This window comes from Balaenoptera ricei, chromosome 3 (genome assembly GCF_028023285.1).
Source record: "Balaenoptera ricei isolate mBalRic1 chromosome 3, mBalRic1.hap2, whole genome shotgun sequence".
Classification (NCBI taxonomy): Eukaryota; Metazoa; Chordata; class Mammalia; order Artiodactyla; family Balaenopteridae; genus Balaenoptera; species Balaenoptera ricei.
In genome coordinates, this window is record NC_082641.1 from 174810853 (window position 1) to 174835280 (window position 24428).

At 47.9% G+C, this 24428-nt stretch overlaps 1 protein-coding gene across 7 annotated transcripts in view; it reads right to left on the reverse strand.

Moving 5' to 3' along the window:
- Positions 1-24428, reverse strand: part of SMARCA4 (SWI/SNF related, matrix associated, actin dependent regulator of chromatin, subfamily a, member 4) — an 86957-nt gene that overhangs the window by 45110 nt on the left and 17419 nt on the right. For all 7 annotated transcript variants that reach the window (XM_059918394.1, XM_059918391.1, XM_059918397.1 and 4 more), the window contains 12 exons: positions 23483-23881; positions 23092-23190; positions 21922-22180; positions 19620-19746; positions 18446-18619; positions 16929-17102; positions 15552-15719; positions 15409-15459; positions 10154-10284; positions 9913-9970; positions 2401-2522; positions 859-1009 (listed from right to left, as the gene is read on the reverse strand). In XM_059918394.1, coding sequence (XP_059774377.1) covers positions 859-1009; positions 2401-2522; positions 9913-9970; positions 10154-10284; positions 15409-15459; positions 15552-15719; positions 16929-17102; positions 18446-18619; positions 19620-19746; positions 21922-22180; positions 23092-23190; positions 23483-23881 — 1913 coding nt within the window. The remainder of the gene's footprint in view (positions 1-858; positions 1010-2400; positions 2523-9912; positions 9971-10153; positions 10285-15408; positions 15460-15551; positions 15720-16928; positions 17103-18445; positions 18620-19619; positions 19747-21921; positions 22181-23091; positions 23191-23482; positions 23882-24428) is intronic.

Genomic DNA, 24428 nt, shown 5'->3' on the forward strand with positions numbered 1-24428 from the left:
GATATCAGCACGGAGTTTCTGAGATTTCTTTTAAGGGAAGTTGGGGATCAGGTGTTACAACCAAACTGAGTTATCAGGGACATGTGTCCTTTGGTTGGGGATATACCAGCTGCCTCTTGGGAGCTTACAGATGAGCCTGGGATATGGGGCCACAAGAAAAAGATTTTTTACTACGAGCAGCTCCATTTCTTGGTTGTTCCAGGCCAGACCCTGACAAAGAGCTTCAGAGGCGTCATCACTTCACTCTCTATATATAACCCTAACCCTAACCCTAACGCTCCAGAGGCGTCATCACTTCACCCTCAGAGGCTGGCAGGAGGGGCTGCTGCCCCATTTCCCAGAAGGAAGGACCGAGTCTAGGGCTGCTAACCTCTCCTGCCTTGCTGCCTCATGCTGCACAGAGCTCCACGAAATATGTACTGAGCACCCATGGGCCCACACCCGGGTCCCATTCTGGCTCAGCCATTCCCAAACTGTGTGATTTTGAGGAATCGCTGTACCTCTCTGTTCCTCAGTTGTCCCTCCAACCACCACCCCCATGAAATTGGGAGGACCACAGCACCTACTTCAGAGTGGCTGAGGGAATTCAGATGCTAACAGCCTATGAAGTGCTCCTATTCTGCTTGGCACATAAGAAGCACCCAGCAGATACTGATTTATTGCAACATTTCATTTCCTCTTGGTCAGACCATGCTGCTGCTTTACAGATGGGGAGACCGAGGCTCAGAGGGGAAGAGCTAGTTGCCCAAAGACCAAGAGTGGACTGTGAACTCAGGTCTGCCTGCCTTCAGCAGCCACCCACGACCTGGGAACCCCTCTGCCGAGACCGCTATGTGGACGTGGCCCCCTCCAACCTACCTGGTACTGCTTGAGGACGCCGTTGACCATGAGCGCCGACTGCTTATCCACCCTCTCGGTGACGGCGTGGGCCACGGCGTAATAGGACTGCAGGCCACGAGCGAGGGCCTGCGACACGCCGTACTCGTCATCAACATCTTGCTTGGCGTTCCTGGGAGCAAGATCAAAGGGCCGTGTGAAGACACACATTCCTACTTGTGACAATGTGCTTCTGACACAAACCTCCGCAGAGCAGCTTTATGGCCTGAGCCAGAAGATAAGCCGAAGAGCGGCCGCACAGTCTGAGGACAGGCAAGGCAGCAAACACTAATCCAGGTGGGCCCAAGACTAGACTTCTGGGTGCCATGGGAATCAAGTCACTGTCACACCACAGAAGGAATGTTGCTTTTAGCCAGAGGCTGGTCACATGGCCCACCCTCTCTACCAGGAGTTCAAGAGTCTAAAGGGAAAACGTACACTCAACAGCCTTGCACAAACCAGAATCATTTATACTTTGGCTGTTTTGTAATCTAATCTAGAATTCTTTAATTAAAAATACCTCTTTTTATTATTTTATTTTATTTTTTTGGCCGCGCCACAAGGCTTGCGGGATCTTAGTTCCCCAACTAGGGATCAAACCCAGGCTCCCGGCAGTGAGAGTATGGAGTCCTAACCACTGCCAGGGAATTCCCTGGAATTCTTTTAAAAAGTGACTTTAAACTATTTACATTTTATTAATGTGACAGATATATGTGATCCAACTATCATATTGTTTTATGCTGTATTTGTTTTTGTATCTTCTCACAAATCCTGCACAGTAAGCTGGGTTTTCTTAGCTTAGAGGGTTTTTTCCTATATATTTCTGATGGATTTCAAAGACTGTATGTTTGTTCTAGCGGTTCCCTTCATACCTAGTGCATATGTAATACATAATACTCTCAATGCTCTATTTAAGAGTATCCATTAACTCTGTACTGTAAGGCACAATGAAATTGGTATGTTAATTGTAACTGTGCTTACAACGGCAAAGGATGAGAAATAACCTAAACGACCACCACCAGACTCAGGCCACAACGTGAGAGCATGACAGGGATGCCACGCGGCCAGATGTGGAGGAGTGAGACACCCTGTGTGCACAGACATAGGAGCAAGGGGCAGAACACTGTGCCCCAGATACACCTGGGCAAATGAAAAGAAACACAGATACACGTCATGCTTACTGATGCACAAAATACGTGTGGAGGACACACGATGCTGGAAGCAGTTTCTTCCAGGGAGGAGATGGGGAGGGCTGGGGCTGGAGCACAAGCATGAGGCGGCCTTTTGTGGTAAACCCGACTGTCTCTTAAACACAGGATGAGCCACGTGAATGGATGGAACGTCATTCAACCCCTACAGATATCAGTGACATCTGAAGTAAATCAATCTGGTGTTTGTGGTCCCACAACGGCTGCCGGCTGGACAGTGCTGTCCGGGGAGAAGCTGGGATTCTCACGGCTTCTGCCGGTGCCACCTCGCAGGAAGCTGGTGGAGGCAGCGGGAGCAGGTGAAGGGATGCCTTACTCAATGATGTGCCGGGCGTCCACCTCGGAGACGTCGTCGCTGTCTGGATCCGGAATCTTCTTCTTCTCCTCCACGGGCAGGGCGGGAGGCTGTGCTGGCTGCGGCTGCTCCTCCTCCTCCTCCTACCAAGAGAGAAGCCAGCGTCCCCTCAGGTCACCCCAGAGTGATGTTTTTACAACCCACGTGCCCTCTTCCTACCAATCCCAAAACACGTCATGCTTTTTATTTGCATATTCTTTTAATTGCTCAGTATATGAGTTTTAGTTTTCGTGGCAGGGTCCAGACACTTCTTTTTAAGGACATCTCAGGGTATTCTGTACTTCTGTTGCACCCAGCCCCCCTTACACAATGCATACTACTAAAACAGCTTTTCCCTTCTCTTGGATTTCCTAGGTATTAAACATTTTATAGGTAACCTTCAATATTTATTGCTCTTGATTTACTTTCAGCTTTACTGACATGGCCAAAATGTCTAAAATATGTCAAATAAGACTGATGATAACAGGCACCATTGTTTACTAAGAGGTTTTCTATAAATCTGTATATTAAGTATGAGTGTTGTGTTTCATTAAAAGGATTTTTCAACATTTACTGAGCAGATAATAAAGGGGATTTTGTATGACATATTGAAAAAACACACACAAATACATTTCCCAATATTAAACCATCCTTGTATTGCGGTATAAATCCCACAAAATGTGTGTGTATAATGGAACTGCTATAAAACTAAAAAAAAAGGAAAAGTATCTGTAATTAACCTGTCAAATCATTCCAGTCAAAACCCAGTGGGATTTCCTTTGGAGCATGCAAAATAATTTTACAGATCATTTGGAATAATGAACAGGTAATGACAGCTCAAACATTTTGGTCAAAAAAATCATAATCGGTAAGACTTATCCTAGTTGATATTACCATGCTGGGCATTAAAATAGGAACGGGAAGCCTGGCTAATTCCACTTAAAGGGGTCAGCAAATTTTCCCTTCAAAAAGTGACTTTAGGTGGTGACTTTAGCTTCCCTGGTGGCACAGTGGTTAAGAATCCGCCTGCCAGTGCAGGGGACACAGGTTCGAGCCCTGGTCCGGGAAGATCCCACATGCCACGGAGCAACTAAGCCCGCGCGCCTCAGCTACTGAAGCCTGCGCACCTAGAGCCTGTGCTCTGCAACAAAGAGTAGCCCCTGCTCACCGCAACTAGAGAAAGCCCGCGTGCAGCAACGAAGACCCAATGCAGCCAAAAATAAATAAATAAATTTATTTAAAAAAAAAAAAATTCCCCCTGGTTCTCCTGGGGAATAGGTGGGGAGAAAGGTGGGGCTGCTTGACAGCCCTGCCTGAGGTCTGACTTATATTTAAAAAAAAAAAAAAAGTGACTTTAAAGCTGGACAAAAGTAGCACAGGCAACCATTTCAGAGCACTAGGAGTCTGAGAAGCATTAACACTGAAAAAACTGCTGAGCCTTGGGTAAGAAGAGTGGGAGTTTGTAGATTTCTTACTTGGGGGTGCTTTCATCTCTCCTACCCCCAGCTCCCAGTTCTGATGTGAAAGCTCTCCCAGGGTGGGCAAGCCATGAGGCCTGGCAGCTGAGGCTGATGGGGACTTAGTCATTTTGTAGCAGTGGACGATGCCCGGGCCAGCAGCACTGTCAGTGGAGGTGAGGACCTCAGCCATGGGTGGGGAAAGCATATTACTGGCTGAGGGCTGTGCACATGCACAGAGGAAACGAGAAAGGGAGAAAGGGCCCAGCAGAAAGTAAAAGCCAGGGTGGGCTTGAAAATGGCCCAAACTTGGAATGTGTTCTTCTACACACACTGATCCACTGGCTGGAGAAAGAAGCCTTACTGGCTCAAGGTGTTTGAGTACAAACTCTCCCCAGTCACTGGAAGACTACTAAGTTATGAAGAAACACAATCCATTCCTAGAGAGCCGGGATTAAAACTAAAAATGAGAAAAAACCAAAAACAATAAACTGAGCAGAGACACCAAAGGCAGCACACAACCTGGGAAAACATTCCACAGATTCAGCCTAGATAATTTACTAAACAAACAAAAACACCAAAAAGAACGCACAGGGGTGGAAGTCAGAATCCAGAGTGGCTAAAACAGCCTTCCACTAAACATTCATTACAAGACAAACAAAAAGGAGGAGAATGTGATACGAACTCAGGGGAAAAGACAGTCGGTTGAGACTGTCTCTGTTCCCAGATGTTGGACTTAGAAGACAATCTTACAAGCAGCTATTACTACATATATGTTCAAAGCTATTGTAAATATGTTCAAAGAAATAATGGAAACCATCTTTAAGTAGAATGAATCAACAAATACAGAGTCTCAATAGAAGACAGAAATGATAAACTTCCCAAATTTGATGAAAAACATGACTCTACCAAGCCAAGAATCTGAACAAACACTAACGAGAATAAACACAAAGAGAGAGTTCACAAACTGCTAAAAGCCGAAGACAAACAGAAAATCTTGAAAGCAAGAAAGAGAAAATGAATCATCAAGTACAAACGAGCATTTATATAATTAGTAGCTAACCTTTCATCTGAAACAAGAGACCAGAAAGTAGTGGAATGACATATTCAAAAGGAAAAAGACTGTCAACAAAGAATTCTATGTCCAGCTAAGCTATCTTTGAAAATGAAAGCTAAAGAAATACATTCCCAGAAAAACAAAGGCTGAGAGAATTTGTTGCTAGCAGACATGCCTTATAATAAATGGTAAAAGAAATCTTTCAATATATTCAATATCTTGCAATAACTTGTAATGGAAAAGAATCTGAAAAAGAATACACACACACACATATAACTGAATCACTTTGCTGTACACCTGAAACTAGCACAACATTGTAAATTATACTTTGATTTTAAAAAATGGTATAAAAAAAAAAGAAGTCTTTCAAGCTGAAAGGAAATGATAGGTGATAGTAAATTGAATCCATAAGGAAAAATAAAAAACATCAGAAATGGTAAATGCATGTATCAATATAAAAGACTCTATAAATATATTTTCCCTTATTTCTTCTTCTCCACCTTCTTTAGACTAAGTCATAAGATTATATCAGGTATTAATTAGAAGACTGTATTGTTGGGTTTATAACATATATAGACATAACATATGTGACAATAACAGCACAAAGGAAGAAGAACAAATGGAGCTAAGCTGGAACAAAATTTCCATATTTTACCAGAAGGTAGTTAGTATTATGAAGCATATGATGATAAATTAACATGCATATCGTAATCCTTGGAGCAACTACAAAGAAAATAACTTTAAAAATACAGTAAAAATTTGTACTTCCCTGGTGGCGCAGTGGTTAAGAATCCACCTGCCAATGCAGGGAACATGGGTTCAAGCCCTGGTCCGGGAAGATCCCACATGCCGCGGAGCAACTGGGCCCGTGAGCCACAATTACTGAGCCTGCGCGTCTGGAGCCTGTGCTCCGCAACAAGAGAGGCCGCGATAGTGAGAGGCCCGCGCACCGCGATGAAGAGTGGCCCCCGCTTGCCACAACTAGAGAAAGCCCAACTAGAGAAAGCCCTCGCACAGAAACGAAGACCCAACACAGCCAAAAATAAATAATAAATAAATAAATAAATAATGTACTTATCCCTTTAAAAAAAAAAAAAATCTAGCTCACACATGCATAACCCTTAAGATCAAAAACAAGCTAAGAATATCCGCTCTAGACACTTCTATTCAACATTGTACTGGAGGATCTAGCCAGTGCAATAAGGCAAGAGAAGGAAATTAAAGGCACACAGAGGGGAAAGGAAGAAGTATTGAAGAATTATGGTTATTTATGAATGACATAATCCTGCATGTGAAAATCCTAAGGAATCAAACAAACAAACAAAAAACCCTATTGGAATTACCAGTATGAGTTCAGCAAGTACGCAGAACACAAGATTAACATTTAAAAAATATACATATAAAATTGTATTTCCATGTAATAGCAATAACACATCAAAAAATAAAATCAAGAAAACAATCCTATTCATAGTAGCATAAAAGGAATAAAATATTTAAGAATAAATTTAACAACAAAAAAAGCAAAAACTATACTCTGAAAACTACAAATCATTGCTAAGAGAAATTAAAGATGATCAAAATAAACAGAGAGACATCTCATGTTCATGGACTGAAAAACTAAATATTGTTAGGACGCAATTCTCCCAAAACTGATCTGTATATTCAACACAATCTCAATAAAAATCCCAGCAAGCCTTTTTGTAGTAACTGATGAGCTGATCCTGAAGTGTACATGGGAATGCAAAGTACCTAGAATAGCCAATGGAGCAAACAAGCTGGAGGACTAACGCTACCTGATTTCAAAACTTGTAATACAAGACAGTGTGGTAGTGGCACAAACACAGACATACTAATCAACCGGAAAACACTGAGCATCAGAAACAAACCCTTAATTTTATGGTCAACTGATTTCCCACAAAGGTACCAAGACTATTCATGGGAGAAAGAAGAGTCTGTTCATCAACTGGTGCTGGGTAAGAAGGCTATCCATAGCACAAAAAAAAAAAAAACAAAAAACCTTAGACCTGTACCTCAAACCATACACAGAAATCAACTCAATTATGACCCTAAATGTGAGAGCTTAAATATAAAACTTCTAGAAGAAAACATAAGAGAAAAACCTTCGTGACTTCAAACAGTTCTTAGATACAACACCAAAGGCACAATTCATAAAATACAACATCGATAAACGGATTTCATCAAAATGAAACATTTTTGCATTTCAAAAGACATCACTGAGGGAAAAGAAAGGCAAACAGACTGGGAGAAGATGTTTGCAAGCTATATATCTGATCAGGGACACGTATCAAGAATATATAAAGAATTCTTACGACTCAGTGATGAGGTAACAAACAACCGAATTAAAAATGGGCAAAAGATTTCAACAGATTTTCACCAAAGAAGATATTTGAATGGTGCATAAACATTCGAAAAGATGCTCAACATCATTATTTACTAGGAAAATGCAAAGTAAAACCACAAGATACCACTACACACCCACAAGGATGGCTATAATGTAAAGAACCGATAACGCCAAGCATTGACAAGGATATGGAGAAACTGGAACCTGTGAAAAGGTACAACTACTTCAGGCAACAGTTTGTCAATTCCTTAAAAAGTTAAACATAAACTTACGATATGACCCAGCAATGCCACTCCTAAGTATCTACCCAAGAGAAATGAAAACGTATGTCCACACAAGGACATGTATGTGAACGTTCACAGCAATGTTATTCATAATAGCAGAAAATGGAAAAAAACACAAATGCCCACCAATTGGTGTATGGATAAACAAAGTGTGGTATATCTATACAATGGAACATGACTCAGGAATAAAACAAACTTTTTTTTTAAGACCTTAACTTTTATTAATGGTTTCTCCACATTTATTTTTAAAATATTTTTTAATTGAGATAGAAATTACTTAGAGTAAAATGTACATATCTAATCATAAATTTTGATAAGTTGAGTTTGATAGGTTTGGAAATATGCATATAAGGGTTAAATCTACAGCTTTAAAGCATAGGATATCTTCTTTTTTTTGCTTTTCCATTATGGTTTATTACAGGATATTAAATATAGTTCCCTAAGTGTAGGACCTTGCTGCCAAATAGTGCTGTTATGAACATAGGGGTGCACGTATCTTTTTGAATTATAGTTTTGTCCAGATAAATGCCCAGGAGTGGGATTGCTGGATCATATGGCAACTCTGTTTTTAGTTTTTTGAGGAAACTCCATATTATTCTCCACAGTGGCTGTACCAGTTTACATCCACCAGCAGCATGGGAGGGTTCCCTTCTCTCCACACCCTCTCCAGCATTTGTTATTTGTAGACTTTTTAATGACGGCCATTCTGACCGGTGTGAGGTGGTACCTCATTGTAGTTCTGATTTGCATTTCTCTAATAATTAGCAATGTAAAACAAACTTTTGATGTACAGACAACATGGATGAAAATCAAAAACATGCCACGTAAAAAAAGCCAGACACAAGATACTACATGTTGTATAATTCCACTTATGTGAAATTCCGGAAATGGCAAATCTATAGAGACAGAGCAGACCAGTGGTTTCCTGGGGCTGGAGGAGGTAGCGAGAACAAACTGTAAATGGGTGAGATGTCATTTGGGGTGACAGAAACATTCTAAAGCTGGTGTAGAGTAATGATTGCACAACTCTATAAATTCACTAAAAAAATCACTGAATTGTACTCTTACTGTGGGTGCATTTTACATATGTAAATTATATCTCCATAAAGCTGTTTAAAAAATTACAACAAAATGTTACTGGTCTAAGAATTATTAGAACTTTAAAAGAACCTGAACAGTACATCAACTATACCTCAATTAAAAAAAATAAATTAAATAAAATAAAACCCAGAAAAATAAATTATAAAAGAAAAAAGAAACTGAACATGTGACCCTAAAAAGACACCAGTGTGTCTTTAATATTAGTTTCTTAAAATATCACAGATCAGTGGGGAAGGGATGGACTAAGAGTATACCAACTGGCTTAACGCTACTACTGGGGAGGGGAAAAAAGGGCTCCATCTCAAGCCCTACACAAAATAAATTCCAAATGACCTGAAGAGCTAAGAGGAAAAACCACGAGAAAGATATAGGTAAACACCTAGCTGATTTCAGGCTGGGGTAAATACATAAAGAACACTTAAAAATCCAGTTAAAAAACACAACTGATTAGAAATGGGCAAATGAAGCAAACCATTCACAGAAGAAATCTAAATAGTAACACCTGAAAAAATGTTCAACCTTCATAAGCAAACATCTGCCCATTAAAATTCCCTTTTTAAAATCTTATGGAGGTGGCAAAAGCTTTTTAAAAGCCTTGTAAGACACTCTTACCCCAGCTGAAGGGGGAGTGCAGGACAGCACCCTTCTGGATGCTAACTGTGGAAAACGAGCCCTGCTTTCGGACACTGCAGCCCCGGGCTCCCTCTGAGTCACCCTTCCCGAGGAGGCCACCCAGGACAGACAGAGGAACAAGGCTCTCATCAGAGCTTTGTCAACCAGCAAACATCCAAAAATCACCATAACGTGGCATAATTAAATGATTTAGAGAACATACACAATAAATGCAACCATCTGTAACACTGCCAAAGAACAGATTACAAGGGGCCAACATGTATATGATTTCATGCTCACTACTTCATACCAATATTTTTTGGAAGGGAGAGCTGTTTGGGCGCCTGAAATGTGGCCCGTACAACTGAGGACACATGAGTGAGGACATTTACATTTTACTTAATTAAGTGAAAGTGGAAACAGTCACGTGTGGCTAGAGGCTACGGTACTGGACAGTGCAGCTCTAAAGCACCAACTTTCAGCCTTGCCCCCTGCCCGTGTGCCTATCTCCTGCCCGATTCGATGCCTGGCTGGAGTGGGAGAGGATCACTGTGCCTCCTGTGGGTAGAGGTCACACCACACAGCACTGTGGGCCTCGACAGCCAGGAAATGAACTCTTACCTCCTCCTCTTCTTCTGAGCCACTCTCTTCACTATCAGATCTTGGAGCTACTTCATACCTAAAAACAAAACCCCAGCATTTTAATATAAATCTCCCCAGAACCAGCATGATTCACTTTCCTTAGCAAATTGGCCTGTTTCCAAATGTAAGCAGGATCACCCCCAGCTGCCAGCTCCCCTGGAATGAGGCCGACCGTTGACTCAGGATCCTGGCTGCCTCCGGAACACGAAGCCCCACTCACCCCGGGTTCATTTCCAGCCAGGCCTCCAGCTGGCCTGCTTTGGGTGCGTCTGTGCCCGTGAGGATCTTCCCACTCTCCACGTGGATCACTTTCACCGGAAGGTCGCTCATTTGGCTGGTCTCATCCAGAGGCTGAAAAAGAGTCACACGTGTGACTTGAGGTTCCATACAGTCTATACCTTGGGCGCCCCGCTAACCATGGCCAACTGGGGAAGTGCCCTCCCAACTCCACGCCCAGAAAACGGCACACCAATGTGACCAGTGGTTGTGGAGATGGGTTAACTGCATATTAACAATTCAGTAAAAATATATATATAACCCACTGATGACAGTTGCTTCTTGGAAGTAACTGATATCCACGTTTTAATTTTCAAATAGGTAACATATAGTTCAAATTCAAGATTATAGAGTGTGGACTCTCCCTCCCTATCCCCCTGCCCGACGGTTTCTCTTCACAGGCGCCACCAGTATCATTTTCTCCTGTGTTCTCCCAGATCAATTCCACACATAAGGAACACGGACTTACGTACTCCTTCCTTTTTTACCCAAGTGACTACGCTATTCCCATTCTTCTGGCCCTTGAGTTATTCAATTTATATTGTACTGTAGACTGCAACAAGGGTCCTCATTCTTTTCTGTTAAACAGCTAACTAGAATATTTGAAAAATAAAACTTCCTTGTAGCAACAAATATGGAATTCCTCGATTTCCTGAGATATCAACTTGGGATGAAGTTTACCCCTTCATCAGTTCCTTCACATTTCCTGGTGAAAACCTTGAGGACGAGGATGAGGATGGAAACCTTTGTTTGCATCTACCAGGAACTTATACCTCCCACGCCTCCCTGCATCAACACTGACCCACAGCAGAGATTAGTCTCCATGCAGGTTAAAATCTCACCCTTAAAGTGGCCCACCACGGAGGGGAACAGCAACCCCCGCCCCACGAATGAGCTCTGCAGGCTGCCTCAATCGGTGACTTGCACCCCTGAGTCCTTCCTGAGAGCGGTTACGGTGCTGATGCCGGGACCTCCCCACCCCCAGAATCCTGACAGAACTGCTCTAGGGTGAGGCTTGGGCCTCTCTGGGTTTCAAAAGCTCCCCAGCTGATTCTGATGTTCAGCCAAGGCTGTGAACCACTGGGTGAGAACAAGGACAATCAGCAGCCATCATCAAGTGATGGCTCCTGTTACTGAACAGGATGAGCAGCTGCAGTGATTCCCCAGCAGAATTCCCCGAGTCACGCTTTCCTGTGATGTGACCTCCCCCTTGAAAGCCACAAATGGCCGTGTGAAGGCTTTGCACTGTAGTAAAATGCCAGCCCACATTTCTCTTAAAAAATTCAACAGTGGGCTTCCCTGGTGGCGCAGGGGTTGAGAATCTGCCTGCCAATGCAGGGGACACGGGTTCGAGCCCTGGTCTGGGAAGATCCCACATGCCGCGGAGCGACTAGGCCCGTGAGCCACAATTGCTGAGCCTGCACGTCTGGAGCCTGTGCTCCGCAGCAAGAGAGGCCGCGACAGTGAGAGGCCCGCGCACCGCGATGAAGAGTGGCCCCCGCCTGTCGCAACTAGAGAAAGCCCTCGCACAGAAACGAAGACCCAACACAGCCATAAATAAATAAATAGATAAAAATTAAAAAAAAAAAAATTCAACAACGTTTCAAATAAAATCATGTGAAATAAGAATATTATTTGAGTTAATCACTATAGTCATTCATTTCTGGGAATCAGGTCAAGAGGAAAAAGCGTGCCATCTGCTACAGACTGGACTGTGTCCCCTCCAAAATTCATATGCTCAAGCCCCAGCTCTCCAGTGTCACTGTATTTGGAGATGGGGCCCTTGGGGGGTAATTAGGGTTAAATTAGGTCATATGGGTGGGGCCCTCAGGATGGCATTAGTGCCCCTGTAAGAAGAAACACCAGAGCTTGCTCTCTCTCCCCCCATGTGAGGACACAGCCAGAAGGCAGCAGTCTACAAGCCGGGAAGAGAGTCCTCACCAGGAACCAACCTTGCTGCTCCTTGATCTCCGATTTCCAGCCTCCAGAACTATAAGAACGTATATTTCTGCCGTTTAAGCCACGCAGGCTACCGAAAAAAAAACCAAAAACAATAACAAAAAAAAAACAAAAGGGACTTCCCTGGAGGTCCAGTGGTTAAGACTCTGCACTTCCACTGCAGGGGGTGCGGGTTCAATCGCCGGTCGGGGAATTAAGATCCCGTGTGCCATGTGGTCAAAAAAAAAAAAAAAAAAAAGCCACACAGGCTATGGTGTTTTGTTATGGCAGCCCAGCTAAGAGAGCATCAAAAGGTAATGTACAAGGGGGCTCATTACAACAATGTGTGGGATAGAAAGAAAGGAAACAATGGAAATAGCCACCCATAGGGGAGGGGATATAGGGTGGTCCATCAGAGCTGCTCAGTGCAGGATCTAACAGCTACAGATGGGAAGCAACTTAGATAGCTATCAATCTGAACAATGAAAGAGATCCTAGTACATCAATACAATAAAATGAAAGAACTAACGGCTTGATATGGAAAGTGGTCCAAGATACCTGCTAAGAAGGAAAAGTCTTGCTATGTGTAGACTGACCCAAATGGTCCCAAAACAAAACAAAGAGAATATAAGCATAAAGGTTTCTGGAAAGATAAAGAGAGAGACATCAACTAGGGATCAACATGCATGCTTGTGAGAGAACAGGCACCATGGGGGCTTCTACTTTTCATGTTATCATTACATTTACATTTCATGTTATCATTATCATTTTTTTCCTAGAAGTATTACATTTATAATTCAGAGAAGCAAGCACTAGCCACCTCTCTAATACGGTGGCATTAGAAAGAGTCAGGTAAGTGTATGTGAGCTAAGTTGGAAAGACTAAGATACCAGGCGGGAAAAAGAAAACCACCTGGAGGCACAGGTACGGAAAAGGTCCCAGAGCAAACACACCGAAGGTTACTCAGGTTTCTCTCTGGGAAGGGAGACTGAGGAGGGGCTGGAGGAGGTGGTAAAGGCCACACCTTGCATTTACACCTCACTGTGCAGTCTTCTTTCACACTAGTGTGTTAACCGAGAGGAGGCGGACAGGAGTGTTGTGGCAAAGACGCGTGTGTGGGGACAGCAACCCCTGAGTGGGCCTCACTGCATGGTTCTGACTTTTGGAACCAGGCTAGTATTTCACACACTAAATAAAGAAATGAGGAGTAAATAAATAAAACCAACAAGGGTTGGGGGGAGCCTCACTAACGGGGGCACAAGGGGAGAACTAATCTTCTGAATGCAGTATCTGGAGCATGTACTTTCAACTTCAGACCAACACTGACCTCTAGCTAGGAGGTTTCTTTCCTTTTATTTTTTTATAAATTTATTTATTTTATTGATTTATTTTTGGCTGCGTTGGGTCTTCATTGCTGCGTGCATGCCTTCTCTAGTTGCGGGGAGCAGGGGCTACTCTTCGTTGCAGTGTGCAGGCTTCTCACTGTAGTGGCTTCTCTTGTTGCGGAGCATGGGCTCTAGGTGCGTGGGCTTCCGTAGTTGTGGCATGTAGCCTCAGCAGTTGTGGCTCGAGGGCTCTAGAGCGCAGGCTCAGTAGTTGTGGTGCACGGGCTTAGTTGCTCTGCAGCATGTGGGATCTTCCCGGACCACGGCTCGAACCCGTGTCCCCTGCACTGGCAGGCGGATTCTTAACCACTGCGCCACCAGGGAAGCCCCTAGCTAGGAGGTTTCTTTTGCAGAGGGGTACATGTTAGCTATTCTGAATGTACTTCCTGCACGGTCTAGGACTGAGGAAATGAGGGCCTATCTCGTGGCAGACGGGTGTCAGGTTTTGGGCTATTATAACGTGGACAGGGAAAAGGAGAGAATGAACCCCATGGTACTGGATTAGAATTGGAAGTATCAGTGTGACCTCAGTATTTTTAATATATATAACTAGCAAAGCAGATGTGTGTGCATACACACATCTGTTTCCTAGATCTGTCCACTGAGAGGGCCCAGAAGCAATGACAACTCAGGAGCAACGAACACATCTAGATGATGGTTTCCAAATATTCTTCTCTGATTAAAGTAATCAGGGCTCCTTGGAGAAATGACCGAGTCCAGGACTCGGCCAGAGAAAGCAGAAGATGAGCCTGGGCCATTTTCACATGCAAGGAAGTCAGAAACCCCTCAAAGAACGACGGGGACACATCAAAAGCAGGCAGGAGCCAATGTGAAGGGGCTCCTACTGGCCCAAAATGGAACAATTTGAGCATCAAAGTACATAGTAACAGTGCAGGATTAAACTAAGTAAATCCATTAAACTAAATAAGAATCCATGAGTCAGTACCAAGGGTTGCCAAACTATGAACAAGCCAAATAAAAAAGAAGGGAAGGCTTTTCCTTCCTGCAGAAAGTCAACTAATAAATGCAGAAGAAAAGACGGGGGAAAAAACATCACCATTTTGTAACCATTATGGCAAAAACTGATACAGGCAAAGACAACAGATGCTGAAACAGCCGATGAAAGTTTGAGGAATCACGTTATCTTTACATAGTCTGAGTATCTCCGCACAAGGTACTTAATCTTTACAGCTGGAGACAGCTTGGCGGCCACCAAAGGCTCAAGGTCAGTATCTCCAGTGGGGGAAGAAATCTACGCCACACACTCCTGATATGACGCACGGAGAAGGACCCGGCGTCACTTCGGGGTTTTCTGTTGCTGTGAAGGACACTGGAGGGTCAACTGTGAAACCTTAACAAGAGCTGTGAATTAGATCACAGTATTGCGTCAATGTTCATTTCCTGGTTTTGGTCATTGTACGGTTGTGGAAAAGAACAGCCTTGCTTTTAGGATGTACACATTGAAACACACAGAGGGGTAAAAAGCCCTCACGTGTGCATCTGACCCTCAAATGGTTTAGGAAAAATTAATGACACGTGAAAAGTGGGAATCTGGGTGAAGAGTATGCAGGAACTCTCTGCACTGTTCTTACACCTCTCCTGTGAGCCTGAAACTTTAAAGTGAAAACTGAGAAACAAATAACAGCACGTGCATAGAAAAAGCTCTGGAAGGAAACGCACCCAATAGTAAACAATGTTCTCTCTGGGCAGTGGGAGTGAGGAAGGGTGGAGTGTGGCAGGGGACCTATGTGGATTTTTACCATTGTCATATACTTTTATAATTTCGAAGGAAAAAAAAAATTTTTTTAAGGATGAAATAGACCTAACCTCCGGGGCTGGGCTGGCATTTCCACAGAAGAAACCCCTGGTTCCTCACCTCGCCATCGGGTCCGATTGCAGGTGTCTGTCCTTCAGCGTTTTCTGCCTTCTGTTAGGAAAGACAGACACAGTCACCCCCCGACCGGGGAGGCCGAGGCACACACGCACACACAGCCACGCCAGTCCCACCGAGGGGCGCACCTTCTTTTTCTTCTTCTTCTTCTTCTCCTTGGCGACCTGGGCGGCCTTGTGCTGCCGCACCAGCTCCGTGAGGTTAGCCACGTACTCGTCCGTCTGCTGCAGGAGGTAGGCCAGGCGCTTGTCCTTCTTCTGGTCGATGAGCTTGCGGTACCCTTCCTCGTCCTCGGCCTGCAGAAGCGCGCGGTTATGGCGTGTGCCCGTGACACGCTCGTCCACCAGCACCCAGGGCGGGCAAACCAGACTCAAGAAGCCCGCGGGGCTGCTGTTAACCAGCAGCCAGACCCACATGTAGGGAGCGCTGAGCTCACACCCAGGGCTGTGCTATATTCACACCTTTCACATAACTACTGACTCCCCTTCAGAACTTCCCCAGTTCCCACCCCGGGCCAGGCTCCTTGGGGACCTGCTGGACAGACATGGTCCTGCCAGGGGCCATTTAAAAGCTCTGTCCCCTATGTCCACAAACACACCCAAATCCCAACCCTTCTCTCCACCTTGTCCGAGCCACCGCTCTCCCACAGACTGCCTGCCCCGGCTTTCTGAGAACACATCGGATCATGTCGCCCCCCACCCGCATCCCAGCTTACAGCCTCTCTCGGCTCCCCGTCGTGGCCAGAATTAAATCCAAAGCCCTCCCCGTGGCCTGCAAGGCCCCGCATGGCTGCCTCCGGACTCCAACCTCACCCTGCCCCACGCCACGCTGTTCCAGCGGCCGCTGGCTGAGCCTCACACACGGCTTCTTCCCGCCTCAGGCCTTTGCCCTCAGCTCCTCTTTGCTGGGAGGTGCTTCCCCTGATCTCCGCATTCGTGGGTCACACCCACTCTGCCCGTAACACCCAGTCAATCCCCACTCCCTGGCCCTGCTTTGTTCTCCTCAGTGCGCTTTTCACCACCCCAAACTATCTTGTCTGTCTCGCTTGGGCATCTGTCTCTCTAGGGCCAGCACGAGCCCCACCAGGGCAGGGACTCTCCTTCGTACTAACGTGGCCCCGTCCACTCAGCAATGCCTTTCAATATCGGCCTGGTCAGAGAACCCTCCACGAAAAATACATGGTCAGACGCGATGGGTGGGGTGGGAGGTCGGGCTCACACCGTCGGCGGCTCCTCCACCAGGAGGGGTGCCACCTCCACCTTCCAGAGAGCACAGAGCAGCCAGCTAACCAGCTGAGGTCATGCAGTCGCCAATGGTCAGTGACCGGGCAAAGGTCTGGAGTCAGGTCTTTCAGACTCCCAAACCCAAGCCCCTTCTTTCTCTGTCCTGCCTCTAACTCTGAGCACCAAAATGCCCCGGCATAACCCTGGGCGGTTGATCTGCCCCCATGCCTGCGACACCCAGCACCCGCGTGAAGGGACCCGGGTCATGATGGCCAACTGTACCATGAGCCTCCGCATTCTCTCCTTCTCGATTCTTTCATTCTCCTTCTTCTGTTCCCGCTCAGTGTTGGCGTGGTATGTGGCCACCGCCTTCGTGAGTTTCTGGATTTTGCCTGTGACCGACCTGTGATATTCTTTGAAATCCTTGGCGTGCTGAAGAATGCTGTTGAGGTATTCCTGCAGGATGCACACAGAAGAGTAGACTGACTATGGGACAGGAGTTGCCGTGGTGTCACCCCGAGTGAGACGAAACTTTAAAGGGGGCTTGGTGAAAACCAAGGGGACGCAACCAAAACGATACCGAGACACTGTCTGCCTATGAGGCCCAACATGCTCTGCGTGGACTGTGTGGTGAAAAGGGACCCCCCCCACCTCAATGCGTAGCAGACGGGGCAAATGCCTTGGCAGAGACAACCTGGCAGTGTCTACCACCCGCTGCAAGATGCACCCGCCCTCCCACCAAATCATTCACTGCTAGGGATTTATTTTAAGGAAAATAGCAGAGATTGGCCCAAAAACCGAAGGACAAGAATGCCTATCCCAGTATTACTTTTAACACTGGAAAGCTGAGAGTACGCTGCGTGTCCCCAAATAAGGAAACAGTTTCATAAATCACTGAATGCTGGGCACACTGAGATGGACAACACATACGTTAAGATCATGCTTCAATGATACTTTAAACAGCTCAATGTGCATATATATATTTTTAAAGGCAGCTGTTTAACTTTTGATTACTGTATGTATATAGACAAAAAAGGTCAGAATGATATACCAAGATATTAACAGTAGTTAAAACTGAATATTGACTTCTCTGTTATTTTAAACTATGCCAGTAACAGACACTGTTTGGAGGCAAACTTTAGAAAATATAAATGAATGAACAAACAGAATCACCCCAAATCCTACTTGAGTAGAGATTTTGGTCTCCTTGACGGATCTTGTAACAGCCTCAGTCAGATCATGGACTGAGGACCCTCCGTGGCTCCCACCTCACTCAGAGCACAAGCCCAAGTCATCCTCCCGGCCCACAGGGCCCTGCATGCTCTGCCCATCACCTCCCCATTCTCACCTCCTCCCACCCTCCCCCTCGCTCACCCCACTCTGACTATACTGGGTCACTGTTTTTCACAGAACACTGGGGCACAGTCCCCTCTGTCTGCAAAGAGCCTTGTCCACACATCGGTGTAGCTCCTCCCTCGGGGCTCTGCTCAGACCTCACATCCTCAGGGAGACCGTCCCCGACTGACCGTCCTCTGTAAAGGGCTCCTCCATCACTCCCTATCCCCGCTTCATGTCTCCTTACACCCTATTCACTCCCAACGTGTTATACGTGCGCTTGATTATGACCCACCTTTCCGTACTGTTTGGTTTTTGTCCACTGAAGTATTCTTAGTGCCTAGGATACTCTTATAATGAACAGAAAAGAGACTCAGACATCGTGCTGAGAGGAAAACCAAGACTCGACAGTGCAGAGCTGACGACTCAGGCACACGGTCAAGCCTGCGGCCGCGGGGACACACCTGGTGCTTCTGCCGGCGCTTGCGCTCCTGCTCTATCTTCTGCTGCTTCTCCAGCTTCTCGGTGATGCGGGCCTCGCGCAGGGACTGCCGCTTACTGCGCTTGTAGGCCTTGGCGTTGAGGGCCGTCTCGAGGGCCGTGTCCCTCCTCATGCACACCACCACCTCCTGCCGCAGCTTCGGGAAGGAAGAGGAGAAACTGGCGACGGGCACGACTCGGTAACATCCACGCAACACGTGCACCTCCGTATCGCAAGCCAGGCAGCAGGCTGCCGCTCCCAGGAGCACCCGTGAGCACGAATGCGTGCGTGGGGAGAACCCGTGGTGGGTGCCCGTGGGCGGGGCACGCACAGGGTAGGAGACAGCTGCTTCTGGACACCCAGCAGAGAGCCCTATGCTCAGGCCTTCAGGTTTCCAGCTTTGCCCTCCCTCAACCACAAACAAACTTCCTTATTGGTTGTTCAAAAGTAAAGGACCCTTAGAAATTAGACCCATCTAGGGACTTCCCTGGCGGTCCAGCGGCCAAGACTCTGCACTCCCTATGCGGGGGACCCGGGTTTGATCCCTGGTCGGGGAACTAAGACCCCACATGCTGCACAACATGGCCAAATAAAATAAAATTTAAAAAAAAAAAAGAAAGAAATAGACCCATCTAAGTACCCTGCTTCAAGCTGGCCACTGCCACCTTAGGGAAGGCCCACACTTATTCATCCCAATGTCCCTCCACTGGGCAGGACATGGAAAGGAAGGGGGACGGTGAGCTGACAAGTGTGCTTGGGCACTGCGACTTTTGTTTTTTAAGATTTTTTTGATGTGGACCATTTTTAAAGTCTTTATTGAATTTGTTACAATATTGCTTCTGTTTTATGTTTTGGTTTTTGTTTTTTTTTTCACACACACACACTGTATTTTATTTTTACAAGAGATAAATAGTATGTTTTGGTTTTTTTGGCCGAGAGGCATGTGGGATCTTAGCTCCCTGACCAGGGATCGAACCTGCACTCCCTGCATTGTAAGGCGAAGTCTTAACCGCTGGACCACTAGGGAAATCCTGGCACAGCGGCTTTAATGGTCAGGGTACATTTAATAACTACCCAGTGAGCGGCTCTTTGAATCTAAGCATCAAGGCTGGCAGAAAGAGTCTCTTCCGAAAGCAAAGGCCCACGCCTGCGCCCACCTGCCTCTGGAAGTTCAGCAGCCTCAGGGCCTTGAGCTCGATGGTTGCTTTGGTTCGCAAATCCCCGGCCAGGGACCCGGGAAGGTTTTCAAGTTCCTGAATTCGGTGTGCGATGCGAGCCTGCAGCCTAGGGCGCGAAGACAGAAAAAAGACAGGTGATGAGAGGTCTCACCTGTTTACAAGGAACCCATCTGTTCCCTTTCTTTGAAGCTGGAGCCTCAGAAGTACCCATCCCTCAAGGGAAGCCGATATGAATCATGAGACAGGAGATGGCCGAGAAAAGGATGCCACACAACACAGACTACATACAGGAGGGCAGCCACAGAGGTCTCGGGAGCCACAGCAAACAGGAAACCTGACGGGGCGCAGCTGGTTTCTGGCATGTCAGCAGTGGGAGCCAGCCTCTGGAGTCAGGCGGGCCAGGGTCTCCATCCCAGCCCTGGGAATCTACTTAGCCCATGAGCCTCAGTGTCCTCAGCTATGAAGTGGGGAGACCCCTCAGAGCAACCCTACAGGCTTGGTCTGAAGTTCAAATGGGATAATCTCCTTACTCGGTCTTTCACACACTTATTGAGCACCTACTGTGTGCCAGGGACCACTCCAGGTGAAGGGATTCAGCACTAAACAAGACTAACAAGGCTGTTTGTTGCTCTCATGAAGCTCACAGCATTATCAGGACGACAGGCCTTAAGGAGTTAAAAAATTAAGTATCTATGGTAATTCCGGAGAAGGACTTTGAGGAGGGTCCTGGAGGGGAGGGGTCGGGGGTGGGCAGGGCCTCTATAAGGTGGGGACCTTGGCAACAAAGCTTAAATAACCACAAAGAGTCATGCAGAACATGTGCAAAGTCCCTGCGGCAGGAACAAGTCTAACCTGTTTAAACAGAAAGAGGAACCGGGACAGTCAGGTAGATGAGGACAGAGCATTGGGCAGGGGCTAAAGAGAAAAGGGTTACTCGATGGATAACAGGAAGCCAGTTTTAACCCAGGGAACAGATCTAACATAAGTTAATTGTAAAAAGAGACTTCAAACTGCTGTGTGGGAAACACTGCACAGGCAAGGATGGGAGCAGGGAGGCCAGGGAGGAGGTGTAGATCAGATGGCAGGGTGAACAGCGTTGGGGGGAAGGGAGCTGAGAGGGTTCACCAAGGGGACACTGAGGATGAGGGAGTACAAGCGAGGGTCAAGGAGCCGAAGGGTCCATGGTCCCATTCAGCTGCTGCATGAGAACAGAGACAGAAGGGAAAACTTGGGGGCATAAGGCCATCTGGACAGGCCATCTTTAAGCCGTCCAGATGGAGCAGGTGGGGAGGCGCCACCTGGAGCAGGGGCTGGAGCTCCAGGGCACGTCACAGCTGGAGATGCACTCTGTTGACAGTCATTGGCACAGATTTACTGATGCAGCTGGGGATTTACGGTGAACAAGGCACAACCCCATCCCCTAATGGAGCTGACATTTACCAAGGGAGGCCAGCCCTGAACAGGTTATAAAGGCAGTGGAGAAACAGGGGAGCACGAGGTGCTCAGGGAGTGAATCTCAGGCGCCCCCAGCAGTGTGGGACAGGGTAATACAGACCTACTGTGCACCAGGCATCTCACACAGCGCCCAGCGCTCAGGAGGCCTTGGCAAAGCGACCAACAACTACTGATGTTTGAGGAACATCCACCGCAAAGCTTGCCAGGTGGCTTTTTGAGTGAGGATGAGCCAAAAGTTGGATAATACACTGTGTTGGAGAGGTGAAACAGCACTTTCACTCCAACACATACAATCTCCATGGAGGGCAGTTTTGCAGAACTGATGAAATTTCCACGTGCACGTAAATCCCCTGCACCCAAACTATGCCATGTTCACAAATTTATTCTGACATAAATGCACACACGTGAAATGAGAAATATGCAAGTGTAGTTACTACGGCATCGTTTTACTGAAAGATTAGAGAGCACCTAACGTCCATTCGGGTAAGACACTGGCTAAATAAGTCACAGTAGAGCCACCAGGCAGAATGTGTCCAGAAAAAAAAGAGCTTATTTTGTACAAATAGGGGATGATCCCTAAGATATTTTGCTAGGGGAGGAACAGTGCACATGTCAGGTACCATTTGGGGACTGCACAGCCACTTGCACCTATCTGCCTGTACACATACTCGGTTTCTCTGGAAGGATACACACTGACCCAGAGAACTGGGAGGCTGGGGACAGAGGCAGGAGGGTGATCTCTGGCTGCATACCCCATAGGCCTTTAGAAGTGTGAACCACATCAACGCGTGACCTGGGGGGGGGGGGGGTGCGGCAACACCCTCACCTGTACTCCCGCTCCTGCAGGATCTCCACGGGGTCCAGGCCCCGCGGCTTCTGGATGGGGGTGATGCGGCTCTGCTTCTGGTGGAGCGGCACCATGGGGGCGGGCTGGGCCGGCTGCCCCGGCGACTGTGTCTGGGGCGGCATCACGGGGGAGGCAGCAGGAGGGACGGCGGGGGGCGCAGGCGAGGGGCGACCCGTTGGCTGCGGGGGGATCAGCTTCTGAGGTGTGCTTGTGGGGGCAGCAGCATTCGCCATGGGTCCTGGGGGGGAGTCAAGAAGCAGGGCACAGCGTTGAGTTCTGAGTCCGTTCCAGGTGGAGATGACAAGCCTGCTGGGCGTTTACTGCCCTGGGGACTAACTCGTCCCCAAGGCTGACAAGGCCTGGGCAGCTCCCCGTAACCCCCACCTCTCACTGCCACACCACTCCTCGCCTATGGGGCTCGCTTCCTCTTCCTCCTGCAGATCTCAGCCTACAGGCCCCTTCCCCAAAGCCCCTACTGGTCCAAGTGCTGAGTCTGGGTGTGCTCTTGCTATGCTGTGGCCTCACAGGAGCAGCAGTTGCCTGCCTTTCATCCACCCCAGCTCCAACGGAATCCTATTTAAGCGATTAGCCCTTCAATGCCCATCACTGAACCTCAGGGCCCGTGAGGATGGGGAATGAGTCCGTTTTATCCACTGCTTTGACCTAACAGATGTGACCTTCAAATAAGTACTAACTACATTTTACACAGAACACAGGAGAGACAGAACCCCGAGCCACCCTGCCATCCTGCCTGCCTCTCACAGCTCTGGGAGGGAAGAGAGTCAGCCATAACCTCCAGGCTCGGGACACTGCGTCCTGAAAGACGCTGCCTGCAGCTGCAGCCAGGCCTCTCACTTGAGTCCCACAGTGGACTCAGTCATTAGTATCCTTCTCTTCCCGCGAGCAGCTTAGAAACCCCAGGGTCACCGCGAGCCACAAGACAAGGGTGGGCAGGTATAGAGGAATGGAACCAAACCCAAGCCTTTGGGAGCTGAGCAGTGCCAGGTGAGACCCAAAGAAGACGGCAGAGGCAGCGAGGACGCGTCCTCGGCCCGCTCTCTCTGACCGGGCTCATCTCAGGGTCTGCATGATGCAAACTTGACATGGGAGTCAGGGCACAGACGTGTCACCAGAACAGAGGGAACTTACCTTCAGGCCAGGGCTTGGGAGGCCCTCCGGGGGGCTGGCCGGGCATCCCGGGGGGCACGCCTGAGGGTCCTGGAGGGGGCATGTTGGGCCCTCCCATACCTGCACGCAGGGAGAAATGGACAAGAGGATAAAACGCGTCCTGTGTTTCTCCCTGCACCTGCCTCCCTGGGCAGCCCTGGCTCCAGGGGACACACCCAACAACAAGCCCCTCATTGTGGGCACCAGGGGAGAAAGGGGGCAGCTGGAGAAACATTTATCACGACAGCAACCCTGCTGTCGGGGAAGCCGATGGGCGGCAGAGTTCAGATTTGCCCAACACTGATGCCCACACCCCTGTCAGTTTGCTCTGAGACCCCTCCCTGCCCCGAGGGCCATGGGCGGTGGGCCTTACCGTGAGGCCTGCTGTAGTTTGGAGGTGCTGGTCCAGGACCGGGGCCTGGCCCGGGCCCAGGGCCAGGTCCTGTTGCGGACACAGAGGGTGGAGGTAGTGTTGGCATCTGTTGCTGCATCCCGGGCATCGGCCGCTTCCCCTGCACTGCCATCTGCAGGTGGTCAGGGAGGGGCTGCCCCCGGGCCAGCATCTTGTAGGCCATGATCTGAGCTCTGAGCTGGTGCAGCTGGTTCTGGTTAAAGGGGGTCGGGCCCCGGTTCTGCTGCCCCAAAGCCTGGGGGTCAGCACCATCCAGCGGGGCGCCTCCAGGCCCGGACGACATCTGCGGGCCCGAGGACGGGCCGCTGGCTGGAACCGGACTGGAGGCGTGCTCGGAGCCACCCAGGGGCGAGGGGTAACCTGCGGGGAAACGTGGATCCGAGCGGTCACTCGGCAGCACATGTCCAGTAATTTTTAAGGCAGAGACGGGAACCCTTGCCTGCTTACACTGGCCCCTACCCTGAGATTTCGTTCTCATGATTCAAACAAGAGGCACCCAGAGGGCACACGCTCGCAGCTTGGTTGGCTGCCTACACAGCAGGTTTGGTTCGGCCCATCTCTCAGTAACCTGCCAACGATTAAAGCTGAGATGTCACACAGATCTGGGCTTTCTCTGGGCCTGCCCCCCTGCCCCTCGGCTTGGCCAGGCCCACTCCTCTCACTTCCATTACCTGCGGAGCCCCTGAGCTTCCCACCCCGTGACAGGAAGCCATGTACCCCATCGCTTCTCAAACTTCCCTGTTCAGAAAAGTACCTGGAGGGCTTGTTAAAGCTGAGTCCTGCCCCGCTCCTGAAATTCTGACTCAGCAGGTCTGGAGCAGGGCTGAGCCCAGGAGTCTGCATTTCTTCTTCTTTTTTTTTTTCGGCTGTGCCACGCGGCTTGCGGGATCTTAGTTCCCTGACCAGG